Source organism: Amphibalanus amphitrite, unplaced genomic scaffold, assembly GCF_019059575.1.
Source record: "Amphibalanus amphitrite isolate SeventyFive unplaced genomic scaffold, NRLGWU_Aamphi_draft 000610F_arrow, whole genome shotgun sequence".
Lineage (NCBI taxonomy): Eukaryota > Metazoa > Arthropoda > Thecostraca > Balanomorpha > Balanidae > Amphibalanus > Amphibalanus amphitrite.
In genome coordinates, this window is record NW_024882104.1 from 231,838 (window position 1) to 256,336 (window position 24,499).

The 24,499-nt window shown below is 50.1% G+C and overlaps 1 protein-coding gene and 1 long non-coding RNA gene across 4 annotated transcripts in view; one reads left to right on the forward strand and one right to left on the reverse strand.

Annotated features, from left to right (window-relative positions):
• Positions 1 to 884: 884 nt before the first annotated feature.
• Positions 885 to 23,957, reverse strand: LOC122363227. 2 transcript variants are annotated; one of them, XR_006253332.1, is made up of 3 exons: positions 23,806 to 23,957; positions 2,772 to 2,994; positions 885 to 1,683 (listed from the first exon to the last, which is right to left on the reverse strand). It is a non-coding gene; the product is annotated as an uncharacterized LOC122363227 (long non-coding RNA). The 2 variants fall into 2 exon arrangements; XR_006253331.1 differs by having other exon boundaries at positions 2,706 to 2,994; positions 23,806 to 23,881.
• LOC122363226 (diacylglycerol kinase epsilon-like) overlaps positions 18,445 to 24,499 on the forward strand; it is a 28,675-nt gene continuing 22,620 nt past the window's right edge. Inside the window, exons 1-2 of one of the 2 annotated variants that reach the window (XM_043332226.1) lie at positions 18,445 to 18,595; positions 22,263 to 22,481. In XM_043332226.1, the coding sequence (XP_043188161.1) occupies positions 22,281 to 22,481 (201 nt within the window). In that variant the 5' untranslated portion in view covers positions 18,445 to 18,595; positions 22,263 to 22,280. Of the gene's footprint in view, positions 18,596 to 19,973; positions 20,743 to 22,262; positions 22,482 to 24,499 lie in introns of those variants that run through there. The other variant, XM_043332225.1, reaches the window with a different exon arrangement.

Here is a 24,499-nt window from a genome sequence, read left to right on the forward strand (position 1 = left end):
TAAAATAACTTTTATCACTCTAATCCCTTAGATAGTGCACTCGCCTTGTATTCCTTCATTGCCGCCGACGCAAAACGAGTCGCACAAAGTTTAACAGTCAGCCAAACCAAAACAACAGCCCAGTCCAACAGTCCAGTCGTCTAGCAACACGCCCACACGCCCTCTGCTTCCGTGCTTCCAAATAGCTTACCGCTAAATCACTCAAAATGCGTCATACCTAGCACATGACAGAGCTCACCTTCATCCTTCTAAAACAGAGACAAAATTGACAGAATAGTGCAGGTGCTCTTAAATAAGACGCTGAAATGCGCTGAGTTGGTGTGCAGGAGCACTTTGACCGAAGCTTTGTGCATGACAGCCCAGTGCAGATCAATGACATCCAGCTTTTGCTGTTTTTTACCGAACAATGATCGTGCACTGAGTCAGATCACGATCTTTATCTCTTTGAAGGATCTTGTCTAACGCTTGACTGGCCTACCTATTTTTGGATGCTTTAGCAGCCTTTGCGGAAATCAAAAGATTGATATCAGATAATAAAATGATCGCGCGAGGTTTCCTTATAACAACAAGTTTGACTGCCCTCCCTCAAAGCCAGAAAGGTAGTTTTTAATTGAATAAAGTATGCGAAGCACCCTGATATGGGACTAACGACCGGAATGTCATAGGATCGTTTTACGTAGAAAAAATTCATTGGTCACCAAAACCCATTTTCATATTTCATTACACCCAATCGTATATAGTTTCAAAGAAACTATATACGAATGACAATTCTCTGTCTGGTGAACTATTGCCGTCCAAAGTTTATTGTACTTGTTGGTAAGATGATGGGGCTGCGGTAGATCAGACCAAGTTATGCGCGTCATATTTATTGAATAACACAAGAATCGTGCACACCAAATGTATTGTTCGACTTCATCATGGCATCGGAAACATCAAATGTTGCACATAACACTACGCACATATGCATTAATGATAGCCCATTCCACCAATGTCGCGATGGTTCATGCCTGAATCCATTTCCATGACTAATTGCATGAACTACCACGTATGGGCTGTGGCAGCGCCCAGTTTGAAAGCCTCCGCTGTTTTGAATCCACGGTAAGCTCCAGAACTGAAGCTGAGTCCTTGCCCAGTCTGGTATCTCTGTGCTTGACCCACACCAAGTCCTAGTTGGTGGCCAGCACCAAGACCAAGGCTGTGACTTGCTCCGAGGGTAGTCCCGTAAACTGATCCTGGAATAATGCTCGACACATGATCAAGCCTGTGACCCTGCCCTATACCAAACCCGTGACCATAGTTGTAGCTCGGTCCAGAGCCAATGCCGTGGCTCGTTACAAGACCAATCCCGTGGCTCGTTCCAAGACCCAGATCATGACCCGTGCCAAGACCGATACCGTGACCTGCACCAAGACCTATTCCGTGACCTGTTACAACACCAATCCCGTGACCCGTTCCCAGGCCACCAGTAAGACCTGCGCCCAGTGCTCGCGAGGGCAGGTCATTCGTAAATCCGCTGTTGACGACGTAGGAGCGACAGGCCCCTCCGATGCACGGGCCGTGCTCGGTACCGTATTCCACGTTGGCGTTGTGAACAGCGGGTACACCCTGCCACCGCTCCCGGCGATTGATTCGGACCTGCGAGAGCCCGGCAGTCGCCGCCACCAGACACATCAGTACCAGAAACTGTGAAAAAATGGGGGATTGTTGGTCAGCAGGGCAACGGAAAGGGTTAGTTTGATGGCAAGGGTTTAATGCTGCTTGAAAATGCGCCAAAAAGTAAGCTTGATTATGCAAGGTCATACTTTTAAACTTTGCTTTGCTCGGACGGAAACTTTGCTCTATACTTTTCATTTTTAGTTTTTACTTTCTGTTTACTACTTTCAGTAAGACTGACGTTATACGTTTAGTAGGTAAGCGAGTACAAGTTTATTCAAAAAAGTAGTCTTTGGGAGTTGTTACCTTCATTGTAAGCTGAGATACTGATCGGTAATCAATGATGCTGACTTTGAATGAACACTCTCTTTAAATATGTTGCTGCCTTTAAACGAGTTAAGTTAGGTAATCATATGCGCGTGCAAGTTTTCCTCAAATGTCGATCATAGCTCAATACCCGTCCCCAGATTTCTCTCGCATGTTTGAGTAGAGTTTGCATGTGATTACGAAGAAAGCAGGCCGTAGCACAGAGCAGCTCTGAGCAGCGAGTCTATACCAGAAGCCAATTGCTACGGTGAAAAGAAAAAGTTACATGTGCGCAATTAAGACAAGGAGGGCGCCATCTGCAAGATGACGTTGGGTAGAGATGTGTACAGTTGTTGCTGCATGTTCACATAGAGTTTCCTGTCATTAATGGACTTATGAAATATCTTGATGTTCTTTGTGAACACGAAACACGATTTCGGCCTGATTAATTGATAAATCGGATATCTGTTAATAAACTGTTGGCTTGGCATTGATAGCTAAATATTTATTCGGGCGACCAGTCAAAACGGATATAGAGGGGTGGGTTGTGTCAGTCTACATGGGTAGACGGCAACCGTTCGGTACTGGATACTGCACCAACACTTCTCATTTCTCGATAAAATACTTAATGATAACATGAATTTAAATGGTCTCTTTCTCCCTTTCTCCCCCCTCTCTCCCTCTCATCCTGTCTCCCCACTTCTATTTCTCTCTCCCTTCCTTCCTCCCTCTTTCTTTCGCCTCACCTCATTTTGACACACATTACACAACGTAATATCTGGCTCACTCGAAGCACCCTGCAGTTAGTTTACCGTCCCGTGACGGCTACTCCAGCGCAGCAGTTGGCGCAGCCAGTGACCTTCGGGAGCCAGATGAAGTTCTCACGCAGCTTGCAGATCGAGTGCACGCTATTGCAGGTCGCAGTGAACACCATGTATCGATTGCTGATCTAAGAAGTGATAAGTCAGCTTCCAGAAATCCGATAGAAGTGGAAGCTGCATGTCAGCAAACGAGGTGATGCTGTCAAGAATACGCCTGGAAAAGCAGAAACACACATGTTAGTTGTTGAACAAAGGTCACTTCCGTCTGATTATGTTATATCTGTGCCATTGTCATTTTAATCCTATTATTCATCATTTCAGTTTATTTTGGAATGAAAAAACATATAGATTATCGTCATAGTTGTCAGGAAGTACATTATTATAGACTTCATCTCTTGTTGTAATCATAGCATGTTTAGATAGCGATATGCTGGATTTCACACTAGTAGCTTTTGATTAGCAAGAGCAATGGGGCAAAGTCAACCTGACCTGACATAATTGAATATTTAGAATTGAATGTATGTTTTTATTTATCAGCATTTAGGGTCACATTGCATTTTTTTTGCATACCCTTCTCGCATTATCTTTTATGTGAAATGGCACGAGAAATATAAGCTTATTTATGAGGGATGCCAAGCTACCCGATTTATCACCTGTGAAAAGTAAACGCTTGACAGTGGACAGGCCACCGAGGCCGTCCAACGTCCATGCGCGCCTGTGAGTCCGTTTAAAACCACTTCTACGTTCGCTTTTTCTCCCTGACGAAATATTTTTTTGGGTGCCATTTCAGCAAGGGGTAGCACACTTACCGCGCACACTGAGTACCTATAAGATTTCGGGCGAACGCCTAGTATTAATTTAGCGCTCATAAATACACTGAACGCCCTGAAATGATGGTCAAGCAACGACTGTAGCTTCGCCAGTCCGAGCGAAACTGATTTATATTTACTAATTTTCATTTATGCCTGCGTTTATTTATGCGTCACTAGCATGAAAGCATTGTCAGCGGAAATTAAACAAGATGGCAGTCAAGCGGCAGTGAGGTCGATGCGACGTTTCCATTGGTGAATGCATAAAAAAACGAGGGCCATCTCCATGGAAAATTCGTCAACGCCAATGCCGGGCAGTCACTATCGCCAATTCTATTCCCTCTTGGGAGGGGTCAAAGACACACCTCTTCTCTGTTGCTGGTGAGCTAGATGTAAGAATGATGCCGAGTTTCATGCGAGTTATAAGTTCAATGCATGCTGGATCATAGCTATATAGGGATACGAGTGAAGTGAGTGTCTGTGAGTGAGCTTTGAGTAATACGTGTGTTGTGTAAGGGAAGCGAGTTTATCCCGCGCCCTGCTGGGGGGGGGGGGGTGTTTGAACAGCCCCTTGTGGTTTTTCGCGAATATCTCAAAAACGGCGGCGCGGAGCCTCCGCCGCCGTTTTTGGTACACCTTATCATACATCAATTCTACTCATGTTGTGAAAATTTCAGACGAAGGTCAATCAAGGTCAGGTCACCAGGTCACTTGAAGTGACCTCACCTCATAAAAAGTTTCAATGTCTGCCATAGCTACACCGAGTGACCGATCTCTTTGAAACTTTCAGCGATTGATAAGGTAACAGTATCTATAAAAAAAAAAATTATCTCGGAATTTTGATATCGGTGACCTAAGGTCAGGTCAATTTTGCGACCTCTCCATTATTGGGAGAAAATTGAAATGCGCCTCTTTTGGACGAAAGACATTATAAACACTCCCAAACACTGAATTACAAGTGGTTTAGACACACTTAACATGAAAATGGTGTCCGTGACCCCTATTTATGCCCCTGAGGTTATCTCAGGTCACGAATGGTGTCTAACAGTTTTTCGCAAATAACTTTTGATGGAGGCATGCTAGAGCGGTGAAAATGCCTTAGATGTGCTCAGCTTGACGATACGGATCGACTGATATGCAACATGACCCTTTCCGGTCAGGTCATGACCTTGACCCGAGGTCAAATTTTCAAGTTGACCTTTCAAGGTCAAGTTATAGTTCATTCGATGCGTCTTGACGAGAGAAACACGATGCCGGTAAAAGTAAGCTCGTAAAAGGCTTGGGTCAAAAGTTATTGCAGAAAAACTGTTTCCGAAAAATCGGCTATTTTTGCAGTTTTTGCCCCCTGCAGGCAAAACCGTTGACGTTAGGTCAAATCTGAGAGTATTACACAGAAAGGGCGTTAAGAGGGTTATCGAATGCGCTTTTCCGCGGCGCTGTATCTTTATTGGTTCCCGAGTTATGCGTTGGCTTCCTGGAAATTGTCGACATTCGACCTGAAAATCGGCGAAATTTTGCCTTCAATGACCTCTGGTGACCTGACTTTTGACCTGACCAAAAAATTGACTGGAGTGATTTCGTCATTATTTTTGGCGCTCTTTCGAACGCCGCCTTCCGCGTATCGCTAAGTGGCCCAGGAGCCGAGTTAGAAGGGGGTGTTCAAACACCCCCCCCCCAGCAGGGCATGGAAATCCAGGACCCCCAGCCGGGCGCGGGTTAAGGTGAGCTTGAGGAAAGTTCAAGGTAAGTTGGAGGTGAGTTAGAGGCGAGTTGGAGGTGATTTGGAGGCGAATTGGGGGTGAGTTAGAGGCTGGTCGAAGCGAAGTGATTTGGAGGTGAATTGGAGGTGTTTTGGATTTGAGTTGGATGTGAGTTGAGGATGAGGGCAACAAGGAAGAGACGGTAACAACATTTGAAATATTCCAAATAAATTGTCTGGAGTGTTTTTCGGTAGAAGAAAGAGCAGCTCGACACGTATTAAGTTTCGCTTGTTATCATTTCGTACTGTTCTGTTCTTATTCTATATCCGCTTTATAAATTTACATTCCAAGTAAAATGAGATAGATTAATCAGGGATTTGTGTTACAGCGAATTCGATATCCTGAGATTATCAATAAGATCACCCGAAATAAGATCAACAATTTGCAATGATTCGTGTGGAATCACGCATCCTTATGTGAAATGGGTAATGAGTGAGTCCTCTTTCATTTACGAACACATGTATTTCGTTACCCATGTGATCCAGCATTGAATTCCAATGTTTAGCCACGAAAGTTAGCTTGATATCATGTGTTCTGTGCTTTAGGATTTCCATTGTAAACTTTAACGAGTTAGACGTCCGGAAAAGTGGCCAAATTGCACGGAATAAGCCACAGGGTAAAGGCCTGGCTACACTATGCGTTTTCTGCGTGCGTTTTTTGCGTGTTTGCGGGTTTTCGTAATATCGTTTTAGAAAAATAAACGACATTACGTTTTTGTGATTTTTTTATATTCAATTGTAGTTAATATAAGAGTTATATTAACTTCTGCATATAACTAATGTAAAAATTATATAACTGTTTACTTTTTTCTAGAACGATATTAGGCAAAAAACGCAAACCCGCAAAAAAACGCACGCAGAAAACGCATAGTGTAGCCAGGCCTTTAGACGATATAAGGACAATATCACCCACGAGGCTAATTAATTCAAACTAACTATACATATAGAGCAGTTCATTCATGAGTAGCTCAGTTGGTGGATTCAAACTCCCATGGCGAAAGTCCGTGTTTAAGCCACTCTGGCGTTTGATACATGAGTATTGACTATTGGTATTGAGTCTTGGTGGGAGCAGTCGTAATCAGTTGAAGACAGTAAGTGTGACAGGGGACATGCTAGACTTTGCTTTAAATTCAACCCAGAAGCCCGAAACTTTCCCAATCGGACGGTACTTTGTCAGTACTGGTAACAGGCCATGCGCTTGACGAGGTCTCCAGAATATAAAGCTATTACCTCGACACTTCTGTCGTTCAATTTTCAAAAGCGTCGTGCCTAATTGGTAAATGACATACGATTCTATATACATTCATATATTGTCAAATGGCATGTCTGCAAGTTGTTAGTTATTACAGCCAATGCTTTCACCGTGATGAAATATGGTTCGGCCAGCATACAGTAACTAAGCGCCAAATGCCGGAAGCGACTTATTAAGCTTTATTAGTGTGGGACATGCACATAAGCAGTAATCAAGCCCGGACATAGTTGTTTTGAAATGTCAGCAATTAGTCATTTTTGCCTAGGTAGCTTCACATGGCTCCTGGGTAAAATCAAGGGAAATTTTCTGATTAATAATGCATATCCTTAGCGCTAGGAAACAAATGCAGTGGATTACTAAAGTTCTTGATTTCGGTCATATGTAACATGGCACAATGTCGACACCTAAATAATTAGTTAATTAGTTAACAGCAAAGTGACATATAGGTTACGTATATGCAAATAGATACAAAGCTGAATACCAAATTTACAACAGAGCCATAAACGTGCACTTGAGAGCACTCGCGCTCATGCACACTGCGCGTAGTATGCGTTTGTGTGCACCACTGTCGACTACTCTCTTATTTTGAAAAGCCGTCGGGAATGTCTTCAATGCACGTCCCTTCTCATTCCAGATTTATCACAATGAAGCCGTCAAGACCCGACTGTGGGGTACTGCTGCTGCTGCTGCTGCTGCTGCTGCTGCCGCGGCCCGGGTCTACCGCCGTCGTGCTGCAGCTCTCGGCCAGCGGACACCGTTTCACCGGCTCACCGCTACGGACCGAGGTCGGCGGCTGGGTCACGCAGTGCGCCATCCGCTGCGCCCAGCTCGCCGCGTGCACCGCCATCCAGCCGGGCGGTGACCGGTGTCTGCTGCTGTCTGCGGCTCCCACCGCCGAACAGCTCACCGTCGCGCCCGGTACCGACATCTTCGTCAGCCGGCTGGAGCTGGGGGTGTCGACGGACGCCGCCGAACCGACCTCGGAGACAACCACCGACCTCACTGCAGCTGAGGCGGCCTCAACGACAGTCCCCACTACAACGACGGCAGTAGCTTCTACAACAACCACCACTACAACAGCGGCGACAACCACTACAACAGCGGCGACAACTACTACAACAGCCGCACCAACTACTACAACAGCCGCACCAACTACTACAACAGCTGCCACCACCACTACCACAGCAGCAGCTAGTACCACGTCAACCTTTGCCTCCACCACGACCAATGCCCCCACGACCACAGTCATTGTAGACCCAAGGGTGCCGCAACCTTGTCCCGCCGAGGGCGACCGCGTCGGCAACGGCTGCTACTTTGTCGATTCGGTGTCAAGCATCGTCACGGCTTCTTGGAGCCAAGATGATCAGCACTGCAAGTCCAACCACGGAGAGAACGCCACACTGGCGACTTTTGACGACGCCGAACAGTTTTCGTATCTCACAGGCAAAGCCGCTAGCCTCGCATGGGTCAACATTCGCTGCTTGGATGGCCAGTTTCAGATGCTGGGTGGCTCTCCCTCCACCTACTGGTCGCAGATGTGGCAGGGGGGCTCTCCGCCGGCACCATCCGAAGGGCTTAGTGTGATCGTCTCGAAAGACGGATACATTGCCGTCTCGGATTTCCCAATCAGTCGCTCCAAGGTTATATGCATGGTGTTCGCTGGAGAGCCTTGAACGTCAGGTGTAGCTGACCAGCTAGCTGACCGGTTCGGCAGTTTCATCTAGTTTAGTTGTCTTGCTTTTGATTTCGTGGAGCTGATTGACGATTGCGGTAGAATTCAACCATGACCCATGGCCGCTCAGTGCAACGACTAAGGCAGGTAACACAGGCCCCTTTGTGCCCCTATACTGTATCCCGCATTTTTATCCAACTCCTTATTGTATTTTTACCTCTATTTCCCGTACTACTATTAATATTTTTTTGTATGCGCATTTGATTTGTGTAGCCTGTAGGTATTTATCAAAAAAGCCCATCAAATTTTCCCTTGTGGTTCTAACTTCTACCCTTCAGCCATGAGCCATACCTTATTGAGAACATTACCAAAGGCTAATTTTCTGAGCTGGGCGAAAGCTGGTCAGTGGTCCTGTCATCTTATCCACACGGCACACGGGCCTTCGTTTCCCCGAATGAAATGGCTCTGCACTCTGCAGTCTGTATTTTCTTCATTAGGGGCAACGAAACATCGCTTGGTCGCCACTCTTTTTAGATGTGGGTGAATATGCTTTTGGAGCGATAGTCGCTTTCATAATTATATAAGAATAACCTCATAATATAATTCAGAAATAGGAGCCAAAAAGTTATATTTAAAATGATCGAATATTTCGCTCCTGGAGCTTCGTCAGCGATGACGATGACGAAGCTCCAGGAGCGAAATATTCGATAATTATAAATATAACTTTTTGGCTCCTATTTCTGATTTATATTATGAGGTTACTGGTTATTCTTATATTATTATTATTCATCATGAGCCTCAAGCAGAGTTTCAGTCTTTAACCCGCGCCCTGGTGTGGGTCTGAGCCACCTTCGCCCTGGTGGGGGGGGGGGGCCAAAATGACCCCCCCCGTCTAACTCGAAAACGAAGAGGGCTAGGAAGACGCGGAAAAAAGCAAACGAAAGCCCATAACAAGTACGTTCGAAAGTATTTCGGTCATTTTTTCGCTAAGGTCAATATTGAGGTCGCTAGAGGTCATCATAGGTCAAATTTCAGTGTTTTCGGTGTTGCCGGACATATTCCGCTGTAGCTCGGAAACTAGAAGAGCTAGAGAGCCGCGGAAAAAAGCAATCGATAGCTCTTTTCAAGCTCTTTCGCCAAGGTTCGTCAGATTTGACCTCAGCTCAACGGTTTGGCCTACAGAGGTCATGCAAGGTCAACTTGGCAAATTTCGTTGAAAATGTTTTTAACTATAGCATGCATTCACGAGAAAATAGAGAAACGATTCATGCACCATCGTGCTTGGCTCGTCGAGACGCGTCGAATGATATATAGTTTGACCTCGAAAGGTCATTTTGAAAATTTGACCTCAGGTCAAGGTCATGACCTTACCGAAATAGGTCATGCTGCATATCATTCGATCCGCATTGACGAGACAAACACGATAAACGTCGAACGGAGTCTCTATCTCTATTCAATAACAAGTAAGTGCAGAAAAACCGCTGGTGACCTCTGGTGACCAGGGAGATGACCTAGCGTGACCTCAGCGAGGTCACAAGCAAATGGTTTCACATGGGCTGTGATTTGCTGACCCAAGACACTTCAATAACGAAATATAGGAACAATCACGCCCGATTTAGCTGAAAAACAACTACTTTTCGATTCTCCCATTGACTTATAATGGGGAGCAGCGATGACCTGACCTGACCTTAGGTCACATTTATAAAAAATCCGAGATAGCCATTTTGTAGAGCTGGGTGACATCTTCAAGTACTGTAAATTTTACATCGATCGGATAAAAGCTGTGCCTTTGAGAGAGCTTTGAACTTTTTTAGAGGTGGTGTCAGTTTTGGTGACCTTGTGACCTGACCTGACCTGACCCGAACCCCCAAAAAAAGGACATGATGTAAAAATGTTGAATAAACAGCTATACAAAGTTTCAGGGCGCTAACTCAAGTGGTTTCTGAGTTATCGCTGAAAAACCACAGGGGGGGGGGGCCAAAATGCCCCCCCCCCCCACCAGGGCGAAGGTTAAGATAGTCGCTTTCAGCATTTATCCCATGTTTATGCAGTAGTGATGAATAAATAAAATGTTTGGTTTACTTTTGACTTGTGACTGTCTTCACTGTTTTATTTGACACACGATGACGATAACAAGACGGTAGAAACACGCCGCGCTCCATCAAACGTTATAGATTGAGGCATGCCTAACATTTTTAGTGTCAGGACTCAGGCATTACTGCAGACTCAAGTGCAATGATGATGCATTTGAGAAATATGAAGTGCATATGCTACATATTCATATTTGATATTACATATATGTACATTTGCAAAATGCATACCTGTTTAACACAACTCAGCATCTATTGCCCACAGTAAATACATCGCTTCCATTTACATTGACACGATCAATCAATGAGAGAAGGCGAAGGCCAGGCCGAGAAGGCGAGGCAATTACAAGGCTCAGCCGTGGAACTGCCCCTGCCGACGTATACTGGTATATGACGCCAGTGCAGCGGCTACCGGTACCGGGATGGGCGCCGGATGCCGTGCTACTTGGGGGATGTGACCTAGTGTTGGCCTCTTGGCTCTTCATGTCAAACGGAGAAGAATGCCGTCGAATGGCATAGGTCGCGTATTCTCTACTCCAAGAGCTCTCGCTCTGTCTCGTGCGAGTTTCAGGTACATCCGATTTTCAAAGTGTTCCGAATCGGGGTCCCTCGCAGGTGCGCCCCCCCCCCCCCATAGGGTTTTTCACGATAGCTCCGAACACGCTGGCGAAAGAGAGCTGAAAATTGGCATACCTGACCTATGATTCAAGCCGGATCTTTTGACACCAACCGCATTTTTAGGTCAGGTCAGGTCACTGACCTATGACGTCATAAGTGAACCTCTGCACGGCCTTCAGATGTCGCAACTTCGCAACACCCTCACTGCCAGAGAAGATGTCACAGGGAAATGAAACTTGAAGGATCTAGTATCCATTATGAGTCTCACAGCTTGTATATCTCAGATTTTTCCTAAAGGTCATATGAGGTCAGGTCATTTTCGTGACCTCACCATATTATACCTAAGTCAATGGGGAAAAATGAAAACTGCTATTCTGGCGCCGGGAACGATCTCCAACTATCTCAAGCACACAGAATCGTGATTTGATGCACTCCTTGCCTTGCAAGGATACTGATGCGTCACTTTTGCAATGTTGACCTTGCTTGTCATCAAGGTCATACTAATCGGTTTTCGTCAATATCTCCCAATCAAATTGAGCTAGCGAGTCGAGAAAGCCGCCAATGGACTCAGGAAGACCTGCCGAATCGAATGACATGCGACAAGACCTCTTTAGACCGATTTCGTGACCTGGGGGCGCTGACCTGACCGTAACCTGAGGTCAACACCCTAAGTTGACCTGACCCAAACAAAAAGTATATCATTCGACGCGCCTGAGCAAGGCAAACACGATGCTGCCAAAATCTGCGAAGTTATTCACCAAAAACTGAACCGTACCTTGGGGCACCTGACCTGACTTCAGAGGTCACCGGTTGACCTAGGACCTTAAAATCGGGTACCAATCTCTGCGTCTCGTAACGGCGCACACGCTCCTTTTTTCCGCGACGCGCTAGCTCCACCAGGGGCGAAACAGCGAGGGGGTCGTTCCCGCCCCCCCCCCTCGGCCGGCGCGTATGTAGAAAACCAATGGGTCCGGCGAGGGTTAAAGCTGAGCTGGACCTTATGCTGTGAAAATCTGGGGTCTGTGACATTTGGACTTTACTGACCTATTTATATTTAGTTTGAACCTTGGTTTGATTTTTGAACTCGGCAGAAAGTTTGGTGGAAGTCAGTTAAACCACAAATGGATTCGACAACGCATTATCTACCCCAGGGGCTCTGTTGACTGTGTGCGAGTTCCAAGTCAAGGAAAAATGAAATGTTCCTATTATTATTATTATTATTATTATGTCAAACTGAATTAACTCCGACTCTCGAGCCGAATCTGGGCTGGGCGCTATATAATAATCCGTTTCAAGATTTCGTTACTACTCATCCGTAGGACCAACGTAGGACGGCCGCCCCAGGCATTACTTTACGAAGCGAGAACTTTTTGTATGCAGCTCATTGCTGCCAACTTCCGGTATGGTGCGTATTTGGCGTCCAAAGCACAAAATTGGCGCAAAGCTGGACTACTGTTTGTTGTCAACGGGCACTACTCCGTAAAATTGTTTATATTCAGGGGCTCCGCCACGGACTTTTGGTTGGGGGGGACGGTCTGCTCTTCGCCCATCCGCGCCCTAGTATCTCCTCTAAACCTAGGGTACCCCCAAATCCAGTTTTCTCATCGGATTTAGGCCACTTGTTTTTCGTCATAGCCCTGATAGTTGATACGATGATTTTTTAATTAGAAAAAAAGAAATAAAATAGAGAAATGGTAGGCCACCTTGTGGCTGGTGCCGTGGCGAGTCGTGCTCTAAGCCGGATGAAGCCGTTCCAGTGTTTGGGATTCGCAACTTGGGATTCCACACAACGACGGGCTGGGAAGTTCCCTGATGTGGAGCCGTCTCCCCCAAACACTTAGATCGGCCAAGGATAGCGATGTATTTGAATCAGCATGAGCAAGCTATGTAGTGAACGCAGCGATGAAACCATAGTTCGTTTTGGCAAAGTTAAAGACAGTACAAGGCAGTGAGAAAACGTATATCAGAGCGAGAGATACTTTCTAGAAGAGTGCGTGAATGCCCACACGATGATGAACATTATGATACATACACACGAACATACATTTCTAAAACATTAATAAATCGGACATAGAAAATGAACAAGTGGAGCAGAGCCATCTGGCGGATATCGCTGAACCTACGCCTCGCGTCAGCTGCGACAGCAGCGCCACGTTGAGGTCGACGGTGGCGCCGCCCCGCGTCGGAGCGCTCGCCAGTCGCCAGCGGCGGTAGTGCCGCGCCGCGTCGGAGAACGTGCGGCGATGCACTACATCACCCTCCCCCTAGAGACGGCACTGCGAACGTGACGTTAAGAAAACGCGTTGGTGGCCGTACAGCACGGCCGGAGCGGGTCGTCCGTAGGCACGGCGGTGGGGGCGCGGGCGGAGGCGGCGGCTGTAGCGGCAGGTCGCCACGCGGTGGCGGAAGCGGCGGCCTCGGTGCGCGAGGCACTGGCAGGAGGAGCTCTGGGCCGGAGGCCGGTGTTGCCGAGTCGGCGGAACGCGCCGTGTCTTGGACCGCAGACGGCGATGCTGTCGGAGTTGGAGCAGGTGGGGGCCGTTCCAAGTGCGCCGGTTTGACTCGGTCGATGGAGATAACGTCGGAACGACCGCCTCGGTCCACAGTGACCGTCTTCGCCGATCTGTGTAGCACCTTGTATGGTCCGTCATAACGCGGGGCAAGCGGCGGCTTCACTGCGTCGTGGCGCACGAACACGTGCGAGGCGTGGTCCAGCGCGCGCGGCACGTACGACGGCGCGCTTGGTGCTGGTCGTGGTGCCGTCGGGCGCAGTGCCGCCATGGTGCGCTGAAGCTCGGCGGCGAATGATTCCGGCGTAGGAGGCGCGGTGGCGGACGGGGTGATGAGTTCACCAGGTAGGCGGAGCGGCGCTCCGTACACCAACTCGGCAGTGCTGCAGCCCAGGTCTTGTTTGAGCGCCGAGCGGATTCCGAGCAGCGCCAAAGGAAGAGCCTCCGTCCAGCGGGCGGGCGCGGCGGCGCGCAGCGCGGCCTTAAGCTGCCGGTGCAGGCGCTCCACCATCCCGTTGGCCTGGGGGTGGTACGCGGTGGTCCGGCGCCGCGCGCAGCCCAGGAGAGTGGACAGCTCAGCCCAGAGCGCCGACTCGAATTGGCTGCCCCGGTCGGTGATGATCTCGTCCGGGACGCCGAACCGAGAGATCCAGCCGGAGATCAGCGCCCGGGCGACCTCTCGCGCCGTGATGCCACGCAGCGGGATCGCCTCCGGCCAGCGGCTGTACCGGTCCACCACCGTCAGAAGATACGAGTAGCCCTCAGACGGCGGCAGCGGGCCGACCAGGTCGGCGTGCACTTGTCGAAACCTGTCGGCAGGTGGCGGGAACGATGCGGGCGGCGCTGTCGTGTGCCGGTGGACTTTGGTGCGCTGGCACGGGACGCAGGTGCGCGCCCAGAGTGCGGCGTCCTTCTTCACCGACGGCCACACGAACCGCCGCGTGACCAGGTCGACGGTGGCGCGCACTCCCGGGTGGGCCAGATCGTGCACGTGCCGGAAGTAGGCGCGCCGGAGCGGTGCCGGGATCCACGGCCGCGGTACACCCTGGGACTCGTCGATGACCAGCGTGCGGCCGCTGGGGAGCCGGGCGTCTCTGAGTTTGAGCCCGTGCTCTGTCGAGCGGAAGCGCGCCAGCTCTTCGTCCTCTAGCTGGCAGGCTGCGAGCTTGTCGAAGTCGTCGACTGGCGGGCACGGTGCTGAGAGCATCGCCACTGTTCGACTCAGAGCGTCCGCAGCTGCGTTTTCTTTCCCAGGCACGTGCCTGATGTCGGTGGTGAACTGGGAGATGAAGTCCAGGTGCCGGATCTCCCTCGGCGAGTAGCTGGCTGACCCGGACGAGACTGCCGACACGAGGGCCTTGTGGTCGGTGAAGATGGCGAACTGGCGGCCTTCCAGAGTGTGCCGGAAGTGCTTGACCGCCAGATACGCCCCGAGCAGTTCGCGGCCGAAGGTGCTGTAGCGTGTCTCTGCTGGTTGGAGTGACTTCGAGAAGAAAGCCAGCGGCGTCCAGGTCCCGTGCGAGTGTTGCTGCAGGACAGCGCCGACGCCGGTGTCAGAGGCATCGACCTGCAGACTCAGCGCTGCGCCGGGAGTGGGGTGCGCGAGCTGCGTGGCCTGAGCCAGGGCAGCCTTCACGCGTTGGAAGGCGTCCTCAGCGGTTGGCGTCCACTCCACCGGCGCCGCGCGTTTGCGTTTCTGGTCCAGCAGGTGGTGAAGCGGTCGGAGGAGGCCGGCAGCACCAGGCAGGAACCGGTGATAGTAGGTCACCAGGCCGATGAACCTACGCAGTTGGCGTTGCGTGGTCGGCTGCGGAAACTCCTGGACTGCGGCGACCTTCTCCGGCAGCGGGGCGATGCCGTCCGGGGACACATCGTGACCGAGGAAGCTGATACGGTTGACGCCCAGCACGCACTTCTTTGGGTTGATCGTGACGCCGAACTTGCCGAGACGTTCCAGTACCTGACGGAGGTGACGGCGGTGCTGCTCGACGGACGTGCTGGCGATGAGGATGTCGTCGATGTACACGTAGCAGCACGTCAGCCCGCGCATCACCTCGTCTATGAAGCGCTGGAATGTCTGACTGGCGTTGCGAAGACCGAAGCTCATCCGCTGCATCTCGAATAGCCCGAACGGTGTGACGATGGCCGTCTTCGGGATGTCAGCGGGTTCGACCGGGATCTGATGGTACGCGCGGACGAGGTCGATCTTCGAGAAGATGGTACAGCCGTGCAGGTTCGCGGAGAAGTCCTGCAGGAACGGTATGGGATACCGGTCCGGGACGGTGGCGGCGTTCAGGGCGCGGTAGTCGCCGCACGGGCGCCACTGTCCGGGCTCCTTCTTAGGCTCCATGTGGAGGGGCGACGCCCAGCTGCTCTTGGATGGGCGGGCGACCCCGAGGCTGATCAGCTTGTCGAACTCCTGACGGGCGATGCGGAGGCGGTCGGGTGGCAAACGCCGAGGGTGCCCCACACGAGGAGGTCCACGTGTCACGATGTGGTGAGTGACGTTATGGCGCACGGGCAGGAGTTGCGCAGATGTGGCCGTCACTCGAGGGAACTCTCTAAACAAGTCTGCGAGAGTGGGCGCCGCGCACATGCGCACACCGACGGAGCCGATGTCGGCTCGGGTTCCCACGGCGCACGTCGTGCCGTGTTCAGCCTGGAGGAGCTGACGGCGCATGTCCACCAGCAGACGATGATGGGCGAGAAAGTCCGCTCCCAAGATCGGCATCGATACGTCGGCGACCATGAATGTCCATGGGTAGTCCACTGTTCCGAAACGCACCGAAGTCGAAATAACGCCATGGAGCTTGATCTCTGTGCCGTTGGCTGCTTCCAGTCGAGGCGCGTCGGGCGGCTGCACGGTGGTGCCGTCGGCCACGACTCGTGGTGGGACGACACTCACCTGTGCGCCGGTGTCGACGAGGAACCGCCAGTTCCGGGCAAGGTCGGTGACATAGAAGAGGGGCGCCAGTGTTGGCCGGCCCGTCTCCGCTGGCGCTAGCGCGGACAGGCGGGCTAGTTTCCCGACCAGGAGCACGGCGGTCTGCAGCGGTGGGCCTCCGCGCCGTACTTCTGGTGGTACCAGCAGTACCCTTCATCAGGTGTCACCGATGCCGGTTGAGAACTGCCAGACGAGGCAGGTGCGGGTCGGCGCGGACGGGAGCGGGAGCGGCCACGCCGAGGAGCGTCGGCACCGCCCCGCTGGAACACGGCTTCGATTCGTGCTACCGCAGCGGTGAGGGCGGTGACGGCAGCGGCCATGCCGGCGTTACCGCACCCGCAGGCGGCGGGCGGTCCGGCGGCGGCCACCGCGCTGGCCGGCGGGGCGAGCGTGACCCCAGGGCCGGCCGGCGGGCCACAGGCGGCAGCGACACCGGCCGTCGGCGTGCAGACAGCAGTCACGGCGGCGCCGCCAGAGGCCTCCTGGAAGCGGTCGGCCGCGCTGGCCAGGTCGTCAATACCAGTGTCCTCCGGCAGCAGCGCGAGGGCGGCGCGGGTCGTCGGCGGCAGGCGCTGCAGGAACAGCGTCCTGAGAAGGCCGAGGTCGTGGCCCGCGCTGCCCAGCATGTGCTGCATGCTGCGCAACAGCTGCGTGGGTCTCCTGTCGCCCAGCTGGTGGTCGCGGAGGAGTGCCTCGAGGCGTGAGGCGCGCGACTGGGCCAGGCGCGTGCTCAGGGCCCCTTTTAGTTCTGAGAACGAACCGGTCTCGGCTGTTATCACGTCTCGAACTTGTGAAGCGACATGGACAGGCAGGTTGGCCACCAGCAGCCGGAACTTGTCGTGGTCATCCGTGATGCCGGCGACGGCGAAGGCACACTCGACCTGCACCAGCCAGAGCTCGGCTTCTTCAGGTGCGTAGGCCGGCAGCCGGAACGACGCGAATGGCCGCGTCGGCGCGTCCTGGGCGGCACTCCCCGGCTCGATGGGTGACGGCATAGTCACTATATACAGCAAACACTAACACTAGAGGCACACTGAAAGACTGTCGGTAATCACTAGGCGCTCGCCGCGCTCACTGCGCTGCACTGCGTTGGCGCTCGCTGCGCTGCACTGCGTTGGGCGCTCGTTGCGCTGCACTGCGTTGGCGCTCGCTGCGCTGCACTGCGTTAGGCGCTCGTTGCGCTGAGGCTAGGCCACGTCACCAGCGCACTATTCACCACGTCACCAGCGCACTATTCACTGTTCGCGGCAGCGGAAGCCGGGTGAAGGTCACCCATTCTTGCCGAGGCGATGGGGAGGCCAGGTCAAAGATGACCTCTTCTTGCCGAGGCGGAGACGATGACTTCTTGAGCTACCGATCACGTCGGGGTCACCATTTGTGGCTGGTGCCGTGGCGAGTCGTGCTCTAAGCCGGATGAAGCCGTTCCAGTGTTTGGGATTCGCAACTTGGGATTCCACACAACGACGGGCTGGGAAGTTCCCTGATGTGGAGCCGTCTCCCCCAAACACTTAGATCGGCCAAGGATAGCGATGTATTTGAATCAGCATGAGCAAGCTATGTAGTGAACGCAGCGATGAAACCATAGTTCGTTTTGGCAAAGTTAAAGACAGTACAAGGCAGTGAGAAAACGTATATCAGAGCGAGAGATACTTTCTAGAAGAGTGCGTGAATGCCCACACGATGATGAACATTATGATACATACACACGAACATACATTTCTAAAACATTAATAAATCGGACATAGAAAATGAACAAGTGGAGCAGAGCCATCTGGCGGATATCGCTGAACCTACGCCTCGCGTCAGCTGCGACAGCAGCGCCACGTTGAGGTCGACGGTGGCGCCGCCCCGCGTCGGAGCGCTCGCCAGTCGCCAGCGGCGGTAGTGCCGCGCCGCGTCGGAGAACGTGCGGCGATGCACTACAACCTGACCCATGCAATATTACCCAATATTTGATTGTACCTTCCTCATATTGACACACCAGACAGAAAAAAACTTGAAAAACAAACTTCAATTTTTTACTGGTATGTAGCTCATAGTTTTGCGCTGAATCTGAATCCATTTTTAGCATTTGGCGAAGATCGGGTCAGGTTAGGTGAGATCAACAAGTGCGTGTCCCGCCGGCTAGCCAAAAAAGGTGTCAACCACCACAGACGGCTTCGTAAGTAACATGTTGCATTGGTACCAAAACTACTTCTTAATGTTCAAATGGATGCTTAACCCTCGCCGGACCTATTGGTTTTCTACATACGCGCCGGCCGAGGGGGGGGGGGGGGCGGGTACGACCCCCCCCCCCATCGCCGTTTCGCCCCTGGTGGAGCTAGCGCGTCGCGGAAAAAACGAGCGTGTGCGCCGTTACGAGACGCAGAGATTGGTACCGATTTTAAGGTCCTAGGTCAACCGGTGACCTCTGAGGTCAGGTCAAGTGGCCCAGGGTACGGTTGAGTTTTTGGTGAATAACTTCGCAAAAAAGGCCACAGGGCCGCGATTTTGGTCGCATCGTGTTCGCCTCGCTCAGGCGCGTCGAATGATATACTTTTTGTCCGGGTCAGGTCAACTTGGGGTGTTGACCCAAGGTCAAGGTCAGGTCAGCACCCCCAGGTCACGAAGCTGGTTGAAAGAGGTCATGTCGCATATCATTCGATTCGGCAGGTCTTCCTGAGTCCAGTGGTGGCTTTCCCGACTCGCTAGCTCAATTTGATCAAGAGTTATTGACGAAAAACTAATATGACCTTGATGACGCCATAAATGACGTCACGCAAGGTCAACATTGCAAAAGTGACGCATCTAACCTTGCAAGGAGTGCATCAAATCACGATTCTGTGTGCTTGAGATATTTGGAGATCGTTCCCGGCGCCAGAATAGCAGTTTTCATTTTTCCCCATTGACTTATAATGGTGAGGTCACGAAAATGACCTGACCTCATATGACCTTTAGGAAAAATACGAGATATACAAGTTGTGAGACTCATAATGGATACTAGATCCTGCAAGTTTCATTTCCTTGTGACATCTCAGGCAGTCAGGGCGTTGCGAAGTTGCGACATCTGAAGACCGTGCAGAGGTTCACTTATGACGTCGACCTGACCTGATCCAAAAATGCAGTTGGTGTCAAAAGATCCGGCTTGAATCAAAGGTCAGGTATGCCAAGTTTCAGCTCTCTATCGCCAGCGTGTTCGGAGCTATCGCGAAAAAACCCTATGGGGGGGGGGGGGGCGGCACCCCCCCCCCCTCGGCCGGCGAGGGTTAATTCGACATCATCCCCAAAACGTTTCCTAGTAACATGCCTAACTCGAAAAAGTGAACCAAATTCATCTAACGGTATAATGACCTTGACCTGATACTCATGTGACCTTGACACCTACCATAATTGCATGTGTCTACCGTCATTTCAACATGTTGGCTCGGTTTTATGACATAACAAGTCTGGAAACGTATAGATAATGTGCGCTGACATACACCGAATCGGTGTTTCGGCCTGACATGGTCTGGAGAAATAGGCTACAGGCCCAAAAGTCATGGCCCATGGGGGTTAGGATCATGAAATTTTCAGAGGATGTGTAAAATTCCCGGGAAATACTAATAGTTTCGACACGATAAACCACTTATTACGCGAGTTATGTACTTGCGAAAAACTGAGGGGTGGGTGTGGGTCAATCCGACCCACCATAAGAACGAGGGTTAACCTCTCAAACACTGGAAACAAACAGCTTCTCTCATCCTACAGTTCTGCGATATTCTTATTTGACAGCTGGAAGTTTCCTCTAAAAGAACGAACGCGTTTACCCGAAAGAATTATCTCCGTATTGAGCGTTTAATTGATTGAGAGATCCTTATCTGATATACCTACTGGATTACCTACTGGATATACCTACTGGATACCTATACCTACTGGATTCACCATCGGAATGGGCCGAATGATTGCGAACATTCGTCAGTAGACTCACGTTGATATACCTAACGCGAAAACGCCTGTCGATATGATCTACTAAAAAAAACCTGAACTCCTAGGCCCCATAACAGAAAAAGACTAAAAAAAGCACAGCGACAATAGGTATAGTTATCGACGACAGGTTAATTAGATTCTCATCACGTTTTTTCTTCGGAGATTCTTTGCACCTATGTTCTGTATTCGGTGTCAGGAACAAGAGTCGATTTATCTACCAGCGGGAGAGCCGATTATTGGGGGGGACAAAAGATAGTATGTCCCACCCAACATTTTGGTTGGGGGGGACATGTCCCACCCGTCCCCCCCGGTGGCGGAGCCCTTGTTTATATTTTCAGCCATCAGAAGTAGTTGAGAGTTCCGGTACGTCGTTTTAGCATGTATATACTTATTTGTGGTTGTCGTCATTGGTATTTTTGGCTTTTGTATTGTTCTTTTGTAGCAACATGGGCTCTTACAGCGTACTCTTTCGTAATTCGTAACGCAGAGTTCGGGGGTGTTTTGACTGGTTTCTTTTGGTTTTTATCGGTGGGTAGGTACCTACGAAATTGATAAATTCAATTATAAAAAGCAGTTTATTTCCACATTTAACCAGAAGTTTCATCTAAAAGCCTTTACATGCACTGTTTCCATTATGTGTAATCGAAGTGGATGAAATTTTATTTAGGGCCCATGACTGCGGTAACAATGTTGATCAGTTGAGCATAGCATCATTTTGATGTACTCATTCCATCTACTGTGCTGGATCCAAAGCTGAATATGATTTTGCTTAGATTGAATTTGCTGATCTGTTAAAATATAGTTTTTTTTTGTTTTGTACTTCCTTCAGCAATCAGTAGCTAATCACTTAACTCACAATTCTTTACCTATTCTTCCTTCCAACTAAATTGGAATAAATTGTTTCATTATACCCGATATTGTCTGTCAAAGCATTGCCACCAATTGAATTGTTAGGATGTTTGAATTGATTATGACTGATGATAATTTCACTTTTCAGTTTTCATTCACCAAATTGCAGGCTCATTGGATGAATTGTATCTCTTATTTTTGCAGTTTTCAGCTCCCAACTATTCATGGAATCCTTTTGACTTGGAAGCTAGGCTGTGCCTAAACTTGTGTTAATCCCTAATATTATTACTAGTTTCTTTATGCTGTAGCGAACTGCCAAGTGCAGTTTATGACAAGGACTGACTTGACTTGGCCCAACTCGTCTCAATGAGCAATAAATGTTTTAAATGCTGACTTATTGTTTCTTATTAAATTAGAGCTTCAGAAATAGGGAGCTGCTGGTGACTCTTAGCTTGTCTGGATGTGAGCTTGTGTAGATCATGCTAGTAGATATAGGTAGCAGGTTCACTTCAAACCAAAGAAAATGTCAAAATATTATGGTGAGCTGCTGGGTCAGTACTCCGTTGCTGTCTTATTATGTTCCTCAGCTACTTATAAGCATGACCTTTGCCATTCTGTTGGAGGATTCAGTCACCAGTCACCACCCATGAGCAAGCTAACCCTCAGCTATCATACCTACAAGCAATCTGAGCCTTGGACCCTGTCTGACTGGTATAATGCCAGCCATGAGCCTTGAATACATCCTCAGGCCTCTCACTTGAAACATATTACATACATCACTGCTCCTCAGAAATTCAGCCACCAAAACTGAGCCTGAAAAAATGTCAACCCTCTCATGCCCAAGCAGTTGAATCACTTACTCACTCTTCAAGAATATCAGGCTTTACCAAACATGGAAAGACAGGCCTAAAATCTTACACCCCAAACTAGCATGGTCCCTACTCCTGTCTCCCGCAAGCTAAGCCCCCAAATATGGAAAAGCCCCAACCTCTCCCCCAACTAGCATGACCCCTGTTCACTATTCCTCTTTCCAGCGAGTTATATCATCCAACATGGACAAGACAGCGCCGGATCCGACGGTGGCGGCGATAACGGGGCAGATGGAACTATCAGTTCGCGATGCCGCCGCATCGGTGCTGGTGGCGCTACTGTTCGGGTTCCTGGTGCGTCGCTGGGTAAAGCGAACGCCGCGAGTAATGGCCAGGGATACACGGCGTGGTCACCGCTGGTCCCATACGGGCATGTTTTCTCAGGTAAGTTAGAGCAGAGAAGGGGAGTGTGTGAGTGTGTGTGTGAGAGAGGAGAGAGAGAGTGAGAGAGGAGAGAGAGAGAGAGAGTGAGAGAGGAGAGAGAGAGAGTGAGTGAGAGTGAGAGTGAGAGTGAGAGAGAGAGAGAGAGAGAGAGAGAGAGAGAGAGAGAGAGAGGGCGAGAGTAAGAGTGAGGAAGGGGGCGAGATTGAGAGAGAGTGAGAGGGAGAGGTCGATAGTGAGAGTGGGAACTGGGAGGACGAGAGTGAGATTGAAAAGGCGAGAGTGAGAGCGAGAAGGTGGAAGTGGAAGCAAGAGCGAGAACGAAGGAGAGTTTGAACTGGCATATGACGTCATCGATGACCTCGATGTCAGGTAAATTAAGTTTCGATTGTCATTTTTGAACTGGAGAGTTTGAACAAGGAGAGTTTAAACTGGCATATGACGTCATCGATGACCTCGATGTCAGGTAAATTAAGTTTCGACTGTCATTTTTCGACTGTTATGGCGACTGTCATTTTTTTCCGGGACAATTACACGCCTTTGGAATTTTGAAAGTCGGACCATCAGTCTCGGAGATAGGAGTGAGTTCTGTCGAGGCCCCTTCCCTTCCCCCTAAGTCACTCGCGTTGTGGAAAATAGTTACCCCGGGCCGGGCGCATAGTACGTGAGATGCCTACAATGAGGACAACAATTTCGACTCGAAAGACGCAAAATTGTCATCCTCATCCTGCCACCTATTGTAGCCATGACCCATAGCCCAGTCCCGAAATGCAATAAATAAAAACAAACAGCCAAGAACCCATTACAATAAGTATTGCCAATAGGAACTTGAACCTTCGCGATTCCAATTTTGCCCCATGTCCTATTCGGAATCCGGTTGGACAAAGGCAGCAGGCGTTGGACAACATTGGACAATCACCTGCTTTACCCCAGCATTTGTACAAAGCAATCGTTTATAGCATTGATTCAGATTGGTGAATAGAGAGCTCAGCTCTCAATGTTGATACACTTTTGGGCTGTTAATAGTGCATTCAAGGCGAATTTTAAGAAGTGTTGAGAGTAAGTTATGGCGTAGTTTTCCGACATCATTGAACAAATGGCTGGCTTGGACATTTTTGGACGGAAAGTCAATGAACATACTGGACACCGGACGGACATTGGACATCCATTTTTAGAATCTGGCACCTCTTATTACAATACAGCGTGACAAGAATCCGAAAGGAATAATAAAGTCACGACTCACGATGCCAACAACCAACGACTACGATACGAACCAACCGATTCACAATATCATAAATGCCCCAAATATAAACAAACCAAAACTCACCGTTCAGGCAAACATGGCGCCTCGCCGCACGATCCGCGTCCTCAGCGCACGGCACTCTGGCAGTCTGACCCGGTGAGCGCATACCCTCGGGCGGTACACGGCGTCCGCTGATTGGCCGATGGTGTCCCGGCGCGGTCACGTGATAGAGTGGCAGGTTTACGGGCACGAGTCGCCGGATTATTCGATGCTTATAGGATGGAATACCTAAGCGTGTGAAAAAGTTGTTCGTATTTCGATTCGTCGATCTTTCTTGAAAATGAAGTGGGGATTTTTTAATGGACGGATTGACAGAGCTGGAACCTACGCTAAGCAGGGCTTGTTGCGTAGGTCAGTGGTAGGTCAGTCCATCGCCCCAGGTGGATACCGGTGCCGCTTGGGTTCACCAACCGGGCACCAGCTCATTGGTCTGCCTTAGTGGTTGCCAGTTACCGTCAACTCAATGTGCGTGAAGCGCGTAAAATCACAATGAAAAACAATTCCGACATAACCCGACTTTAGAGGAGCTCCTCCAAAAACTGTGCCTCCCGGGCTATACCAGAAACGTGTAGTAGTCGCGCCATTCGCGTGCCGATCGCGGTCGAGTTTCCCGTTTTGTTATGGAACAAATGTCATGAATCTTCATGCGAGACAGGCAGCTTCCATTGACCATACGTTTACTGTCATCACAGGTCACCGGACGGCGACCACCTCCCCC